This window comes from Tachyglossus aculeatus, chromosome X5 (assembly GCF_015852505.1).
Source record: "Tachyglossus aculeatus isolate mTacAcu1 chromosome X5, mTacAcu1.pri, whole genome shotgun sequence".
NCBI classification, from domain to species: Eukaryota; Metazoa; Chordata; class Mammalia; order Monotremata; family Tachyglossidae; genus Tachyglossus; species Tachyglossus aculeatus.
The window spans coordinates 1644671-1662648 of NC_052097.1; the positions used below are offsets into that span (position 1 = coordinate 1644671).

Below are 17978 nucleotides of genomic sequence, written 5' to 3' on the forward strand. Positions count from 1 at the left end.
GTGGAAAGAGCACAGGCTTTGGAGTCAGAGATCATGGGTTCAAATCCCGGCTCCGCACATTGTCAGCTATGTGCCGTTGGGCAAGCCACTTAACTTCTCCGGGCCTCCGTTCCCTCCTCTGGAAAATGGGGATTAAGACTGAGCCCCTCGTGGGACAACCTGATCACCTTGTAACCTCCTCATCATCATCAATCGTATTTATTGAGCGCTTACTGTGTGCAGAGCACTGTACTAAGCGCTTAGAACTGTTTTGCACATAGTAAGCGCTTAATAAAGGCCATCATTATTACCCCATGGTCCTCTGTGAGGTTCTTGATCGGTGATACTGAATTTTCCCCTTCCCCAGTAAAAAAGAGCAGTACATTGAGTGGTTAGAAGACAGGGTGACTCAAGAGGAGCTGACTATTCTTGATATGGTGTTTCAGAAATAAAATCGGTCAGTTTTGTTTGTCCCTGAATATTTGCCCATTGGGGAATTTTGATATTAGATAATCTGTTTTCGCTAAAACGCCATGCAGTGGGTTTTAAAGTCAGTCACGCTCTAAGAAGTGTCAGGTCACATCATGTAATGAACCTCAAAAATGAAAAAATACAGGCAACACCCGGGGCTTTTCGTGTTTTTCCCTATCACTCACATAGTAGGGAACAAAAGCAGGGCAGCAACAGCCATCGTCTTTGTTATCCATTGAAAGATGCTAATGCTGCTGGGGTTTTCTTCTTTTTATTTCCCGTTCATTTTCCGCGTGGTGCATGCCGGCTCACTCTTCCTCCCTGCCCACCCTCCAGGGTCGCCAACTGCCTTCCCAACTTCTCCGAGCCTGCAGTAAGCTACTTCAGTGCAGCGTGACTGGAACTGGAGAAGCAGCGAGGTCTAGTGGGTAGAGCCGCCCAGGCCTGGGGACCAGGTTTCTAATCCTGGCTCCACCACTTTTCCTGCTGTGTGACTCTTCCGTGCCTCGGTTACCAAATCTGTAAAATGGGGATTGAGATTACGAGCCCCATGTGGGATATGGACTGTTATCTAACCTGATTATGTTGTACCCATCCCAGTTCTTAGTACAGTGCTTGGCATGTAGTAAGCACTTAACAGTTACCATAAAAAAACCAAAACTGTACTCCTAAACTGTGGTTTTGTTTTCCGAAAGGCATGCTGAGATTACAAAAAGTTGGGCAACATAAATTGACACATTATCATAAGATATCTGTTTAATTTAGAGCGTTTTTGCCTTATTTTTAGATTTATGTTTGGTAATGCACTGCGTGACATCTGCCCCACCTAAATGACTCTGGTCAACTTTATTGTACATGTTGTTTTCTGGGACGTAAACTTGCTGGTGCCTGGTGTTACTTCAGCAGGCTTAGCCGGCTTCTCCCATTTTGCCGCAGTTTGCCTATAAACTAATTTGACTTCAAATTGTCCCATTTTCCTTTAGGTTGCATTCAATCATATGAAAGATATTTAACTTTAGAGAGTGCCTGTTTTAATATAGTAACAGTTTAGAAGGTTAAATCTAGAGAATGGGGTGGTTCTGGGGATAATTAAGTTGAACAAGCCTCCTTCTGTCAGGTTTGAAGTCTCAACATAGTCATTGTCATTCTTTAACAGTACCAGGACAGTCGGACCAGGTGCTTGAGGAGTATACTAAGTTTTTTTAAAAAACTAAATAAAAACAACTACCGTCCCTGAAGAGTTTATACTCCAAAAATTCTTTATAACCTCAGAAATCAATCAGTGGTATTTATTGAGTGCTTACTGTGTGCAGAGCACTGTACTAAGCACCTGGGGAGAGCATAATATAACAGTTGGTTGACACTTTCCCTACCCGCAAGGAGCTTAGTAAGCATTAGTGATGACGATTTTGGTCGTGTCCATTGACCATGTGTTCAAAGGGAATGTTAGTCATGCTCCAGTATGAACTTTATTCTCTGTAGCCCACGTAGTTTTTAACAGTTAATCTAAAAGGGAATTGTAGGTGCATATCAGAGGGTGTGTGCACAGAAAAATCTACTCAACTGAATCCACCAGGAGTGCAGAGGTGATTTGATTTGGGAATCTGTTAAAAAAAGAAAAAAACCTTGAAACAATTTTAAAAAAACAGCTTCAAAAAAGCTTTCTCACCGCCAAGGTGCGTACTTTTCCTATTAATGAAATTTGGGAAGTCTGCAATCCAGGTGTGAGACGTGTTGTAATACTGAGGCTCAAAGTTACACTGAACTCTGTCTTTGTTCCAAGTTATCACTCTTCTCCAGTTTCCCAGAGAACAGTTTCAATTACAGTCTATTTCCTATGGCTCCAGCTCCGAGTATCCTGGCTTTTGTTGTATTCCTAAAACATTAGTTTAATGTTTTTATTGGCGGGGAAGGGAAGGCTTTGGAAGTCTCAGTTCTTCTGAGAAAGTTAATTTGGTGATATTGCAAAATGGCAGGAGAATAGCAGGGACTTAACTCCATTCGGGTTTTAACGAGTCGGAATTAGCCAAGGCTTTTATGGATGCTGATTGGGTTGGGTTTTTCATGTTTCCAGGAGGTTATCTGGGACAATAGATGTGATTGGTCAGACGATAACTATCAGCAGAGTGGAAGGAAGAAGACGTGCAAATGAAAACAGCAACATACAGGTTGGTATTTAAGAATTAATGCATCTGATGCTAGCCAAATAGGGGTTTTTGCTTTGTTTTGCAGTTGTATTGGTCTTATCTCTAACCAACAGTTAAAGCGAGGTGACCCGATTGAGTATTCTACTTTGTGTGCAGTCTCAAATGGAAGCCTGACTGTGTGGTGAGGAATAAGAAACTGGTCTTTGTGCTGTAGTGTTTTTCTGAGGATTTTTCGTGTTGTTTTACCTTTCCTTTTGCATCTCCTGCCAACTCTCCCCACCCCCTCTTATTCATTGAGTGTGGTCTACTTCTCATTTGTGTACTTCTTCCCAGCTCATAGTACAGAGCTCTGAATATAAGTGCTTAGTGAAGACTGTTATTATAAGCCCTTAGTAAGTACTATTACTACGTTACCTTTAATCCTTCCCGAAAGAAGAACAATCAATATGATAAACTGAGGAGTGGGAGCAGTGAGTTAAAGCCTTTTCTCCTGAAATGACATACATAATTCTACTACTAGGTGGTTAAACGGGCATTTTAATTTTTTCAAAGGTTTGGATCTTTTAGCTTATAAGTGTGCCTGATGTGCTCCATGTATTGTAGATTTTGTCTAAATTAACTGCAACACTTACAGATCCTCTGCAGCAAAGAAGCTAAAGGCATGGATTATTTTCTTTTTGTGTTTAGCGCTTACTCTGTGCCAGGCACTGTACTAAGCACTGAGATAGATACAAGCTGATCAGGTTGAACACAGTCCATGGCCCACATGCGGCTCCCAGTCTTATTTCCCCATTTTTCAGACGAGGCAGTTGAGGCAGAGAGAAGTGAAGTGACTTGTCCAAAGTCACACAGCAGACAAGTTTTGGAGCCGGGATTAGAACCCAGATTCCTCTGATTCCCAGGCCTATCCATTAGGCCGTGCTGCTTCTCTGTCAATCAACCATTAATTGATTGATGGATTTTTGATGAACTTTCAAAAGTTCATGAAGCAGCGTGGCTCAGTGGAAAGAGCCCGAGTCAGAGGTCATGGGCTCAAATCCTGGCTTCGCCAATTGTCAGCTATGTAGACTTTGGTCAAGTCACTTAACTTCTCTGGGCCTCAGTTACCTCATCTGTAATAATAATAATAATAATAATAATAATAATAATAATAATAATAATGGCATTTGTTAAGCATTTACTATGTGCAAAGCACTGTTCTAAGTGCTGGGGGGATACAAGGTGATCAGGTTGTCCCGCGTGGGGCTCACAGTCATCATCCCCATTTTACAGATGAGGGAACTGAGACTCCGAGAAGTTAAGTGACTTGCCCAGGGTCACACAGCAGACATGTGGCGGAGCCGGGATGAAGACTGTGAGCCCCCTGTGGAACAACATGATCATCTTGTAACCTCCCCAGCGCTTAGAACAGTGCTTTGCGCATAGTAAGCGCTTAATAAATGCCATTATTATTATTACTATTATTTTTAAAAAATACATCCAAGTTTTCAGTTCCTTCTCACATCTTTGAAGTAGATGAGTCTGGCCCTTATGAGAAAGATAAGTGATATCCATATTTGGATTATGAATTTGGAAAAGAGAGTTACTTGGAGTTAATTTTTTATGGATTTCCTGACCCTTTTTTCCATTCTTATATATTCCTGTATATTTGGCCTGAAGCATTTTTCTGGAATTCTTGTAATTCTGTCTGCTTAGGAAATGGCAAGGACTTACAATCCACGATGTTGCTTTTGGTGAATTTCCTTGGTGCCATGCACTTGGGCACATGGAGATTGTGCCATACTATCTGTGTGCTTTGATATGCTGCGCCCTAGAATCTTGGGGTAAAATTAAGATTGGAACATTAATGTGACTGTTAATTTTGAAACAACAGTTATCTCTAATTCCATGCAATTTTAGGTTCCTTGAAGGTCAGGTCCGTATGTTTTACTCCTGTTCTCACTGTTCCCAGCATCCAAAACATTGCTTTCCGTACATTTGTCATCCAGTAAATACCAATAAATAAATCTTCAAGAGTTTTCATTTTGAGCTTTAGATCTATTTCCTAAACATTTTGGACGTTAATTAAGCTGGTACGTGGGCATCCTTTTTTTTTTTTCTTTCCTGAGGTAAGTCAGAAATGAGAGTCATGGAAATCAGCTCACCCCTGAAAATCTAATCAACCAATCAGTGGTATTTATTGAGCGCTTGTGTTCAGAGCACTGTACTAAGCGTCTGAGAGAGTATACTGCAATAGAGTTGGTAGGCACGTTCCTTGCCCACGAGGACCTTAGAGTCTAGAGCTCGTTGTGGGCAGGGAATGTGTCCGTCAACTCTGTTTTTGTGTGCACCCTGCCAAGCGCTCAGTCCGGGGCTCTGCACACAGTAAGTGCTCACATACCATTGATTATCAGAGTGGGAGATGGACCTTAAAAAAATTACGGCTAATCTGATAATTAAGAAAGTGTGCAAAACCTATCCATAGATGACTAATTGCGGTCTCAATTCCTCTAGGTCCTCTCTGAACGATCTGCTGCTGAAGTAGACAACAATTTTAGCAAACCACCTCCATTTTTCCCCCCTGGAGCTCCTCCCACTCACCTGCCACCACCTCCATTCCTTCCCCCTCCTCCAACTGTCAGCACTGCTCCACCTCTGATTCCCCCTCCAGGTAAGGCGACTCTGCTTCTTTGAAAAGACACACAAAGTGGAGGTTCCTGTTTCCATGGGTTCCTTGTTTTAAAGGGAAGCCAAATGTCAGTATAGGAGGAAGGCCGAAACATCCCGGGCCAAATGCCCCTGCCACCGGACCACCCCTCTCGTGCGTGGACCTGGGATTCTGGGAGCAATGTTTCTTCTTGCTCTCATCACCCTTGCGGGAGGGAGAGTTTCAAATAGAGGCCGTTCTCCTCCGCTGCGAGGGGTTTCTTCCTTTCGAACCCCGTATTAAGGAAAACGTATCTTTGTCGTCCTCGGCTCCCTCGGTCGTTCCTCCTCACTCCATCACCTTCCATTCAGACCTTTGCTCACTACGGGAAGAAGGTTTTCTGATTCCTCAACCATGATCTACCCAAAATACATAATGCAAATATGCATTTTGGCAGAACAGACTAGCAGCTTTTGGGCAAATGGGGAATCACCGATTAGCTGACTCCCCGGAACATACTGCAGTGGTGCATGTTTACTGAAAATCAGGTGAGGAACCCTTAAGGTCTTTCCAGTGAGTGGTATTAAGTGCTTACTGTGCAGAGCACTGTACTGAGCGCTTAGGAGAGTACAGTATAACAGAGTTGGTAGACGTGTTCCGAGCCCACAGGGAATGACAGTACAGCATGAGCCAGTAGAAAAAAGTTGGGAAGGCTAATAAGTCACTGTTTTTAAATTTCCAACAAAACACGGGACTAGTCAATCGTCAGATAGAGGGAAGCTGTTTTCACGGTTTATTTCACGGGGCCATTGTGCACGTCCACTGTAATAATAGGGGTCTTGACCAACTGAAATACTCAGACAATCCCCAAAACTCAGTCTGGCACCCCTTCATCCGGAGCTCCTGGCAAGTGGCAAAATTGACTGATTTGCATTCTGTCCTGGAAGTGCTAAGAGCCACCAAGGGTCCGAAAGGCAGCCAGTGGGAGGGAGGAGAAGGCAGGACCTGGTCAGATAAAGACCAGGTCTTTGCTTACCAATCTCTGTCGGCCACAGGACACGAGGGTGCCACTTAGGTTTGAAGGCGGTAAGTTCAAAACAAGCATGATGAGGAAGTACTTCGTACAGCTGGGGGTGAAGCATGACCGGAGAATGGTTTGCATGCTAAAAATGTCAGATTTTGGGCAAGTTCCCACTCTTCAGTAGGGAGAAAATAAGGGATGGAGAGGGCAGCGAGTGAGGTGTTGGTCGTCCTCTATCCCTGAGCGGGATATCAAGGCAGGTTAACTGGCATGTCGTTCCTGTCACTCTGCGTATATGTTTATTCTATTGCCCCTTCAGTTCTTTACTTTGATTTCTTTGTAAATGCCTTAGTGCCTGTTTTCCCCAACAGAGTGTGTGCTCTCTGTGGGCAAGGGATGTGTCCCTTGTTGTTTGTTATTTTCCAAGTACTTAGTACAGTGAGCCCAGGGCACGCCCAGTATGTAGTCTTCCTACGACTACTCTGAAACAAAGTCTTGGGCTGGGTGGACCATTCGTCTGACCCATCAGAAGTAGAGCTCTTTTAGTTTCTTCTGCCACTGAGTGCTTGGTGACCCACAATCTATTTGGCCACAGCGCCTGGATGACGCAGAGCCAGCTGTGTAAGACTATTAGTCTCGACCTTTCCTGAGACCCCAACCGCCCTGCTCTGAGCGAGCAGGGGTAATAGATGTCAGCGTTGAGCCATCATTAACAGTTGTAGAAAATCTCAAGGTTTAAAAAGCAAATTAGCCCCCCCAGAGCCACTGAATCTCTTGGTTCAGCTGCCAGCCTTCATGCGGGCAGCTCTTGCTGAGGAGACCAATGCTTTCATTGTTGGTGCTTTTGCAACCATAAAAAAACCCCCAACAACATAGATATGTGGCGCACTTCCAAATGAAAGTGATGTTCTCTACAGTGCAAAAATTCTGTAGGGTTTGAGGTGTGCCAGGGAAGATAGCCAATGAGGGATTAACGCTAGGTGTTTTGTTGTCTTTAGTTTTGGGTGGTTTTCTTTTGGTATTAAGTGCTAACTGTGTTGCCTGGGACTGCACTGAGCACTGGGGTAGATACAAACTAATCAGGTTGGACCCAATCCATGTCTCACACGGGGCTTCCATTCTTAATCCCCATTTTGCGGATGAGGTAACAGGCACAGAGAAGTGAAATGACTGCCCAAGATCACACAGCAGACAATAATAATGGTGGTATTTGTTAAGCGCTTACTATGTGCCAAGCACTGTTCTAAGCACTGGGGTAGATACAAGGTTAGCAGGTTGTCCCACGTGGGGCTCACAGTCTTAATCCCCATTTTACAGATGAGGGAACTGAGGCACAGAAAAGTGACTTGCCCGAAGTCACACAGCTGACACGTGTCAGAACAGGGATTAGAACCCAGGTCCTTCTGATTTCCCAGGCCCGTGCCCAGTCCACTAGGCCTCGCTGCTTCTCTCTGGATGTTTGGGAATTCTTTGTGTCCTGAGGCTCTCAGGTGGGAGGGTGAAAAGTGAGCTAGAGAGTGAGTCCGGTGTCCAAGTTGACTTGAATGTCGTAAATGATGCCCAGCCACTGGAGCAGCATCGAATCATCCCGAGCTGCAGGACGACGCTAGAGTTGCCAGAGCTGGGGGGCGTTGAGCCCCCGGGATGGAGAGGAGAGTAACTGAAGCCTGAGGCCCACCATTTTTATGAAGTTGCCGAGTTTGCAGCCATTACTGTTGGCGAGCGGACGCTTCATTGTGGATTCCTGCTAACGTGGCGTATTGATTTGAAGTCAGGGTCAAAGAAAGTTGGGCGCGCATCTATCATGCTGAAGCACTCGAATACTGGGTGTAAATGGATTTCATTGTTAAAAGGCTTCGAAGGGAAGAGAGGCAGCAGGTCCAGTCCCTTGCTGGGCGGTTGCTTTGATCCCTGGCCAAGGCCTCCACAAGGCCAGAGACTGACTGAGCCTGTCCCCAAGGGAGGGAGCGTGAGGGGCCACCTCTGAAAGAAGAGCTGGCACTCCACCCCCGCAGGTCAGACCCCTAAAGCCCGGCCCACTTGGGGTCGTTCAGGGGCGCGCCGTCCCCTTGGATTATACCTCCGAGTCTCCCGGGCCTGTCCTCGCCCTTCCAGTGGAATTGCCAGGTGCAGCTGGTGGATGGACCCGGGCTCTTCGTGTGGAGTCGGGGGGTTGGCAGGGAAGGGGTGACGGCTTGACTCGCAGCTAGAGAGAATGGGATCAGCCCTCAGACGCGAGCCAGGTTGGGGCCGAGGACAAATAGGCCGGCCTCTTCGGGTTCATAGGTCAGGGACGAAGTTTCCCCTCTCGCTAGAAAATACCATTCTGGTGGAACAGAATGTGTCTGTTTAGTGTTGTATTGTGCTCTCCCAAGCGCTCAGTACAGTGCTCTGCACACAGTGAGCGCTCAATAAATACGATCGAATGAAGGAACGTTGGCTTAGTTGACCTGCTAAAGCAAATTCAGGAAGTAGGCGCTTGGATACAATGGGATGAGTCAGGCTTGCCCCTCAGCGTAGCTTTCTGTTTCCCTCACAGGCTTGCAACCCAGCTCGTTCAGAACGACGCTTCTGACATCCTTTTGTGTTTTGAGTCCATCTGAATATAACCATGAGGGCTGTGGCTTTGGCTGCTGCTGGCCCATGTTTAAATTGTGCTGCTGCCAGCTCTTTATCTTCAAAGCTGTTTGTGAAGTAGGCTGCCATCGCCTAGGTTCAGCCGGGTGGGTGGGGAAGCACCGTGGCTATCTGATATTAACTAGGGACCAGGGACCAGAAAATTGCATATTTTAAATGCAGAACATCCTCCAGAAACCCCTTTGAAAAAAAGGATTCGGCTTTGAAGTTCTCATCTCGTAATGCATTCACGTTTTCTTCCGTGGTGAATTTTTCAGTCAGAAAGTGCAGTGTTTTCTAAGAGAGAAACTGGGATCCACTTGAGGTATTGTATAAAAGACTTTAGATTAGTCACAGTAAATTATTGGCATAGTGGAATCTAATGAGGATAGTAAAAGTACATACGTGGACAGATGTCTCAAAATATACATTCTGCTCCATAAACTGTCGCTTTTCCCTGCCTCAAGAATCCAGTGATGTTTTTCTCAAGTAGGGAGAGCATTATTCAAGGCAACAGTCTTAGTTAGGGCCTTCTGGTGATTTCTTCCTCACTGCATAAACTTTTTTTTGTATGCAGCCGTCTTGCTCTGAAACCAATTGAACCATACTCCCCCCACGCTCCACCCCCCGCCCAAAAATCTGATACTTCAGATTGAACAATAGCAAGTCAGACCAAAATGTTTTCAAATCTCTTAATTCTTCTTCATTCTTGCTCAAGTGGCCGCCTTCAGCCTTCATCCAAGCCAGATATCATTGCTATTTCCTGTGGTTGCTCATTGAATGCCTCTTGTCAGAAGAGAGAAGTTTGCAGCCTTTTGCCTTTCAGGGTTGTCGCTCAGACTATCATCCCAAACAGGAATCTTGGCATTTCTCTGACATACACATTCCCTAGGTCCTTGAGCCACGGCTGTAGGTGCTGCCTCTCTCTGACTGCCGTAGCTGACTTTGGGGGTGCCAGAAGAGTCAGGATGGGGCTGAGAGAGTACCCATCGGCAGCATAATTTCTGGTGGTAGGTTTGTTGGGGGCTGAGACCTTCCCAATGTGGTAGTTTGTGGGAGGGAAGGCAGAGTCACTGTAAGACATGTGATTCCCTAAACTTTTAATTTTAAGAAAACCCTTTGATTTTGAGGGAGCTAAAATTATACTGCAGGCACCATATAGTTTTGGAGCCCTGTGTTTGTGTGGCATGATGCATGTAAGGATCACTGTGGCTTGGCCACCTGAAAGTACTGTACATGAGTTGGGATAGCTATATTAATGTCCTTACTTATTCTGGAGTGGTTGAGAGCAGTGAAAGAATCATTATAATCATAATAATTGGGGCATTTGTTAAGCGCTTACGTGCTGAGTTTCAGGGTCGGTACAGTAAAGGCAGATTGGACCCGGTCCCTGTCCCATATGGGACTCGGCCTAACAGGGAGGGACAACAGGTATTTCATCTTCATTTTACAGATGGGAAAGCTTAGGCACAGAGAAGAGAAGTGACTCGCTTGTGGTCATGTAGCAAGTGAGTGGCAGAGCCGAGATTAGAACCCAGGTCCCCGAGTCCCAGGCCCGGGCTCTTTTCACTAGACTGTGCCGCTTCCCCGTTGACATGGTTTTCTTACTGTTTTGGGACCATGGCATTTTGGGAACATTTTAAATGAGGGATGTGGTGGTTGGGTGGTAGTTGTTTTTGAATTATAAAGCAATATATTTGCAGTGACCTCTGGGGATAGATTTCAGCTTCTGTTTTAGGCATCCGGTAGTTGTGGCTTTGAGCATGCATCATATTTCTCCAAACGTTATTATTCCCGCGTTCACGTCGTTAGGCCAAAAGACGTGCATGGGTTATAATCGGGTAAGAAATGTGGAAAGGATCAGACTAGGGACAAAAGCTGACTGTCCAAATTGAGGCTGGGTTCAGGCAATCAGAAAAGCTTTTGTAAAGGATCAAATGAGACAGGATTCATCTCCAAGACTGCCAGATCCAATTGTTTTGGTTATCTGAATGTCTGATTATCTGAAGTACTCGGTACGAATTAGTAAAGGGCATCAACTGGCTTGTGTACCTGTACTCGATGATTGCTGATTGAGGCTTTTCCTCCCGGTGCTGCATATGGAACGCTTTTATGTTTCCAGATTTGATGGTAGGTCTGTGGTGGAAATCTCAAGACCACCACCACCTCCCTTTTCATGACACTTTTGGATTGTGGTCAAATGATCATTGCCGTAACCCTGTGAGTAGAATGGATAGATCTGTTAGAAAATCAAGACTGAAATGATTCGATTCATCGTGATTTAAAGGATCCTCGAAGCCGGAGGTTTTGTTTCCCTTTTGTAGAGCAGGAAAAGCCCGTGGGATCCGGCCCGGTTGACATTTTTAAAGAGCCAGGATGGCGTCCGTGACCCCATATGCTTTTGGGGTCCTCCCCAACAATCTCTCGGTCAGCCCCGAAGCAGGAACCTGGGGTAGGTGGGAGGGTCAGGCCGGATGCCTGCAGAGAATCTCCAGAATTCTTCTCCGATCCCTGGGGCACCCTTTCCAAACTGAAAATTAGACTCATTAGATCCTTGACTCCACAAATCCTGACCCTTAATAAAGAGGGTAGTAAAAAAATGCACAGTGCCATTGATGGGGGCTCCGAGGATTCTGTCTGAGGCATGTTCTTGATGATCAGCTCTCCAGTGCCCACAAGCCCCGTCGTAGGAGGTCGGGGAGTAACGGGGAGCGGCTCAGCTACGTTCTCTGCCGGAGGAGCTTTCGGAGCTTGTGGGCTAAGGAGGAAGGTGAGCGCCTAGGGAAGTAGACCGGATTGAAATGTTTGAGGATCAGCATTTCAACTGAGGATTGAAAGATTGAGGATCAGCGGTGGAACTGAAAATGAGCCCTGCCAGATCCTCTGTTGACCATACACGCTTCCCGACTGTCTTATTCAGATTTTCGCTCGACATTCTGAAGTTATTGGGTGGACCCTTTTAAGGGGAGGTGAGACAGGCCCACCCAGGAGGTCCGGTGGCCCACTCGGGCCAGAATCCAGCTTGGGCCTCCTCCCTTCCCTGGCAGTTTCGAGCTTCCCACATATGTGACATTGGCTTTCTTTACCACCCACCTCGGGGACGGGAAGTTCAGCGAGGGAAACCCACAACCTCGCGCCGACGGGCTGATCAATGTCGGGGAAGTACGTGGAGGGGAAATGTTGCTGAAGGTGTGAAGAGTCCTCAATCAATCAGTCGATGGTATTTATTGAGCGCTTACTGTGTGGGGAGCGCGGTAGTAATGTAGAGTTGGAAGGCACGTTCCCTGCCCACAAGGAGCTGTCGACTAATCCTTCATCCTTGTAACCCTCGGTCTGCCCCAATCTTCCCAGTCCCTGTTCCCTGAGAAAAATGAGCGAATGAATGAACTACTTTTAAAAGAATGGGGAAGTGGAAGTCGGTAAGAGTGGGAGACACCTGGATTGTGGGATGGAGGAGCCGTGTCTGTTCCCGTGTCTAGAGGGGCAGGGCACGGGTTGGTCCGGCGGTCACCCGTGCCTCTCGTTCCTCCCGGGTGGCCCTTCCCACCATCCATGAGTCCCAGCCTTTCTGGCCACAGCAGTAATTAGTGAGGATGGTCAGCAGGTTTGTCCACCCTGTCAGAGCTCACTAGGAGCACAACAGTGACCCGGCCAAGGTGACAGGTTTCACAGCACTGTCCCCTCCCTCGAGGAACTGACTCAGGTGGAAGAAGGGAGCAGCGTGCTCTCAAATGAAGACGGAAACATAAAACCCGAGCGACAGAAACTTATCCTCCATCCCAACGGCACCCATGACGATCCACAGATGGCCAGCATACAATTTTGCAGTTTTTCCTTGATTCTGGTTTTAAATTTCATGTATTCATACTTTCCATAGCTGCAGGGGTGGGGGGGGGGGGGGGAGGAAACGGCTTGCAACTTTCATTTTTGTAAGCACTGAAATTTGAGGAAATTACAACACTCAATTTGTGATTTTCCTCAGGAAGACTTTCATTTTTAAAATTCCAGACCTGGCATCACACGCCCTACTTTTGACTCAGCTGTCCAGCTCTTTCGACTGAATTCCCAGAATGACTGAGTGACGACTCTCAATAAATACCACTGACTGATTGATTGAGTGGGGGATCAGAACCTTCAGCAGCCTTGGAAATAAACATGTCCCGTAGACGGTGCAGAAGAAATCAGGCTGGAGGTGGAGCGGTGGGGAGGGAGGGGAGTTTACAGAAATTTCGGTTTCCAACAACCCCCTGCCTTCTCTTTTCCATTTTCTTTCTTTCCGGTTCCATGAGGACCTGTCGGGGAAATCTATTTGAAAGACTTCTCGAATACGTTTGTTCCATTCTCTTCGATCCGTTTGGCAGGGAGCGGCAGAGAGGGAAGAGGAGGTAACCGAGAGGTCTTTTTAAACGGGGGAGGACTGGAGAGAGAGACGTGGCCGGCCAATTCCTTTCGGGACCGAATGTTTGAAGCTGCCCCTTTTGTCAAGAAGGCGTTTGGAGTTCCCAGTCTGACACGTGGTTACTGCGAACTTTCACGAATTGTCCTAAAAGATTTTTTTTTTTGGTGTGTTTAGAACAGATAGAAGCTGCACTCTCTTTTAGGGTCAGTTTTTTTCTCTGACTCAGTTCTTTAATCTTTTGGTGTAAAAAGGTGCACATCTGGAGCCTTGTAAAAACCTTTTTAACAAATGGTTTGCAGATGTTCTCAACTGAGATGGGATGTTTGAAAGCGATGGAGGTTGCGTCCTTCACGAGACCATTAATCTAGTGAAGTCAAACAGTTGTCCCTCATTTGAATATTTCGATTGAGGATTTCCGGTCCGAATTTAGGGAGCAAACCCGAGGAGAGAAATCATTTTTAACCCTAAGGTTAAGGTAATAGATCACTGTGGTTTAAAACCTTGCATTCTGTAAAAACTGACAGCAGTGTTTCCCTTGTCCATCATCTCTCTTTCCTCCAACAGAAGGAGGTTTTGCCCCAAGCATCAGTCTAACCCTTGGAGGGGGGGCTCCTGTTTGAAACACCCCACCCAACTTCATTCGGGCAGTGTCAGCGATGTGATTAGCCTAGGTGGGCAGTCAGGAATATTTCCTGGGGAAATTACAAAAATACTCTGCTTTTGACCCAAGGCAAGAGCCCAGAGGGAAGCCAAAGCTGGCCCCTGGCCTGGCCTGGCACGGCAACTTCTGGTTGTGGCTTGGCGGTCATGGCACACCCGTCCCGGGGTGGGCCAGCCCCTTGAGCACGTTGGCAATATTCATGGGGCGAGGATGTCGACTCCGCTTAGAGTCACCCAGCCCAGTGGCTGGAAGTCCTCAGCCCGGCTTGGGGGACTTTTTCAGATTCTTAAGAAACCTCACGGCCTAGTGGATAGAGCCCAGACTCAAGAGTCAGAAGGATCTGGTTCTAATCCCGGCTCCATCTGTTGTGTGATCTTGGGCAAGTCACTTCACTTCTGAGCCTCAGTGCCCTCATCTGTAAAGTGGGGATTAAGACTGTGAGTCCCGTGTGGGACGGAGACCGTGCCCAACTGTCTCTATTCCGGCAGTCGGAACTGAGCCCGACACGTAGTAGTAGTTAAAAAATGACGTTATTATCATTTATAATTATTATTATTAGAATCAAGAGCAGAACCAAGGCCGTCTGTGGCCAAACACCCACTGGGGGTGTGCCTTGCATCGCAGCGGGTGGGATTTAGCCGGCCAAGGGCCGTGAGAGTTGGCAAAGCCGGAGGCGGTCGGAAGGACAGGTGCGGCGGAAGGAGAATCCGTCTGTGAGAATGCAAGAGGGAGAATGAATGAGTGGTTTTATGTGGCTGAAAAGCACATCGGGGTGAAAAAGAAGCATAGAGGGGGGAAAACAGAAGATGGGCCTGTGCTGCTCAGACACTGGCAAGGACTCTGGTTCTAGCCACCGGGGCTGCAAGAGAACCTGGGGGATAAATAATATTTATATTAATATATTTATTATATGTATTAATAGTGTTTATTTTTTGTACATATTTTTGTACATATTCTATTTATTTTATTTTGCTAATATGTTTTGTAACCTGGGGGATAAATAATATTTATATTAATATATGTATTATATATATAGTAATATTTATTTTATTTGTACATATTTTTGTACATATTTATTCTGTTTATTTTATTTTGTTTATATGTTTTGTTCTCTGTCTCCCCCTTCTAGACTGTGAGCCCACTGTTGGGTAGGGACCGTCTCTATATGTTGGCAACTTGGACTTCCCAAGCGCTTAGTACAGTGCCCTGCACACAGTAAGCGCTCAATAAATACGATTGAATGAATGATTGAATGAATGAATGAATGAATGAAGGATGGCCTCCAAGAGGCCTGACCGCCAGTAGCATCAGTAGTAGCCAGAGGAAAAGGGTCGAAACTAGGGCACTGTGAGATTTAGGCTGCGCCTGAGGAAAGATTCTCTGACAGGGAAGTTGGTTCAGCGCTTGACTCATTGACCGAGGGAGTTTGTGAGACCGAGAGCGATTGAAAAACCGAAAACAGATCCTCCCCGGGGGGGAATTGCGGTACGTGTGCTCCTGCAGCCGAGGGAGGAGGTGTTTACCAGAAAGGGGCCCTCTCCCATCCCTTCCAGCAGGATGTGAGCGTTTGCTACTTTGTCGCCAGGGTTGTGTGAATAATTGATCAAAATGGGCAAATGAGAGGACCTAGAGAGGGACTGACCGGTTAGCTGCCTTCTCCAGCAGGCCGAAACCATGCTGGGGTGGTTCTAGTCAGAAGTGACGTGACATAGCGTTGTCAGCCTTGAGGTGCTTTCAGTTCTTTGAGGGAAGTCAACTTCGTAAACCCGAGGTATTAAGAATGAATTCCCTTATGTCTCCACAACTACCAGAGGCTATTCCGAGTCTTTTCGAAAGCGGTGATGCTTCTTTGGGTTGTGGTTTAATCTAAAACCTTCCAAGCAACTTAGAGACATCGACAGTCATCAAAACCCATTTCATAAAAAAGGCGACGCTCCAAAGCGGACTCCCCAAACATGAGGGGGTCTCCTGACGTTTGTCCCAGGCCAGGCTGCCTTCCTCGAGTGACTGACAATTTCTGACTTTTTCAGAGTGTAGGGCTCAGTTTGGGGGTCCAGTAGAAATAGGCATTTGTGAGTCCAGGCCGATTGGAAAGTGTGAGGTACTTTATCATGCTTCGGCCATGGTGTCCTCATCCTCCTGGGAGCTAATTTTCCTTTTCTTCTGCTTGATTTCAGGTTTTCCTCCACCCCCAGGAGCGCCACCTCCGTCTCTTATACCGACAATAGAAAGGTAAATCGGTATGGTATTACTTTGGTACTTTTCATCACTTTTCTGTAACCAGGATTTTCCTTTCTCCTGGCCCAAGTAGTGAGAGAGAGGAAAGCGATGTACAGGGTAAGACTGTTCTCCTACTTAGACTGCTACTGAACTGGAGTTGGTACGGTACCTCCTTTTAATAGTAGTAATTATAATAGTAATAATAATAATTGTGGCATTTGTTAAGCGCTTTACCAGACACTATACTATGCACAGGGGTGATGCAAGCAAATCGGGTTGGATACGGTCCCTGTCCCACATTCATTCAGTCGTATTTGTTGAGCGCCTGCTGTGTGCAGAGCACTGTACTAAGCGCTGTATTAAGCACATGGGGCTCACCGTTCCAGTTCTCATTTTATAGATGAAGTAACTCAGGCACGGAGAAGTGAAGTGACTTGCCCAAGGTCACACAGCAGACAAGTGGGGGAGCGGGGATTAGAACCCATGACCTTCTTACTCCCAAACCCGTGCTCTGTCCACTACGCCATGCTGCTTCTTAAATGGTTGTGTTTAAATGGTGTTACCGAAGCAGTGTTCGGTGTAGTAACACGCTAAGAAAGTTTTTGGTGTTTTTTTTTTATGTTCTACAAAGTTGGTAGTTTGCTTTTGGTGTTTTTTTTTAACTGTGAGATTACTAGTACTTCCCAAGCGCTTAGTACAGTGCTCTTCACACAGTAAGCGCTCAATAAATACGAATGAATGAATGAATAGTAGATCTCAAAAGACTAACTCTTCCCTAGAATAATAGGGGGTTTAATACTCCCCGCTTGACATTCAAATTCTCGGTTTATGGTGAATGGCTATGCTTAAAAGGTCATTTCCTGTAGCTTTCGCCAAGTCCTGAACCAAGTGGCCCGACAAGGGGATTATGATTAAGAAATTACCAAATGGTGTGTCAGAATTATTTTGACTCACAGAATACAAAACATTGCTCATTTAATGCTCTGTTGTTGAGGATTTTTGGATCTACTTAGTTACGAGTGAACTCTCTGATGCTTTTCCTAAAGAGGCACGGCTAGTGGACAGAGCACGGGCCTGGGACTCAGAAGCGCCTCGGTTCTAATCCCGGCTCTGCCATGCCACTTGTTTGTTGTGTGACCTTGGGCAAGTCACTTTACTTCTTTGAGCCTCAGTTACCTCCTCTGTAAAATAGGGACTAAGGCTGTGAACCCCTTGTGGGGCATGGACCGTGTCCAATCTAAGTAGCTTGAATCTTCCCCAGCACTCAGTACAGTGCCTGGCACAGAGTGCTTAACAAATACCATTAAAAAAAAAAAAGACCTTACCTTTTCCTTGGCTACCGAGGTTGAATGTATTTAGGAAAATGACAAACAAATGTTGTTTTCCATTACAGCAAATTCTGTGCATCATTTTGTTTGGGTTGGTTTACCGTTCCTTCATTCATATTTTTGTGCCTCCTTAATTTTTGCCCAGAATTTCGAGACTAGTAATGCCTCCGGACCTCCTTCTAATGTATGATAGAGCTGTCCAAAAGTATCAAGTGCCATGAGCCTGAGACCTTGGGAAAATGGGCACCTTACAGAGCATCTTGGCCTAGTGAAAAGCGCACGGAACTGGAGTTCGGAGGAGCTCGGTTCTAATCCCGGCTCTGCCACTGGTCTACTCTGTGACCTTGGTTAAGTCACTTAACTTCTCCGTGTCTCAGTTTCCTTATCTGTAAAATAGGGATTAAGTAATAATGATTTCGGTATTTGTTAAGCGCTTCCTTATGTGCCGGGCACCGTACTAAGCACTGATCCTACTCCCTCTTACCTAGACTGTGAGCCCCACGTGGGAGG

At 46.1% G+C, this 17978-nt stretch overlaps 1 protein-coding gene across 1 annotated transcript in view; it reads left to right on the forward strand.

Annotated features, from left to right (window-relative positions):
- The window catches only part of FIP1L1 (factor interacting with PAPOLA and CPSF1), a 62017-nt gene that overhangs the window by 31228 nt on the left and 12811 nt on the right, over nt 1–17978 (forward strand). Inside the window, 3 exon segments of the mRNA XM_038769119.1 lie at nt 2525–2618; nt 5091–5247; nt 16098–16152. Coding sequence (XP_038625047.1) covers nt 2525–2618; nt 5091–5247; nt 16098–16152 — 306 coding nt within the window.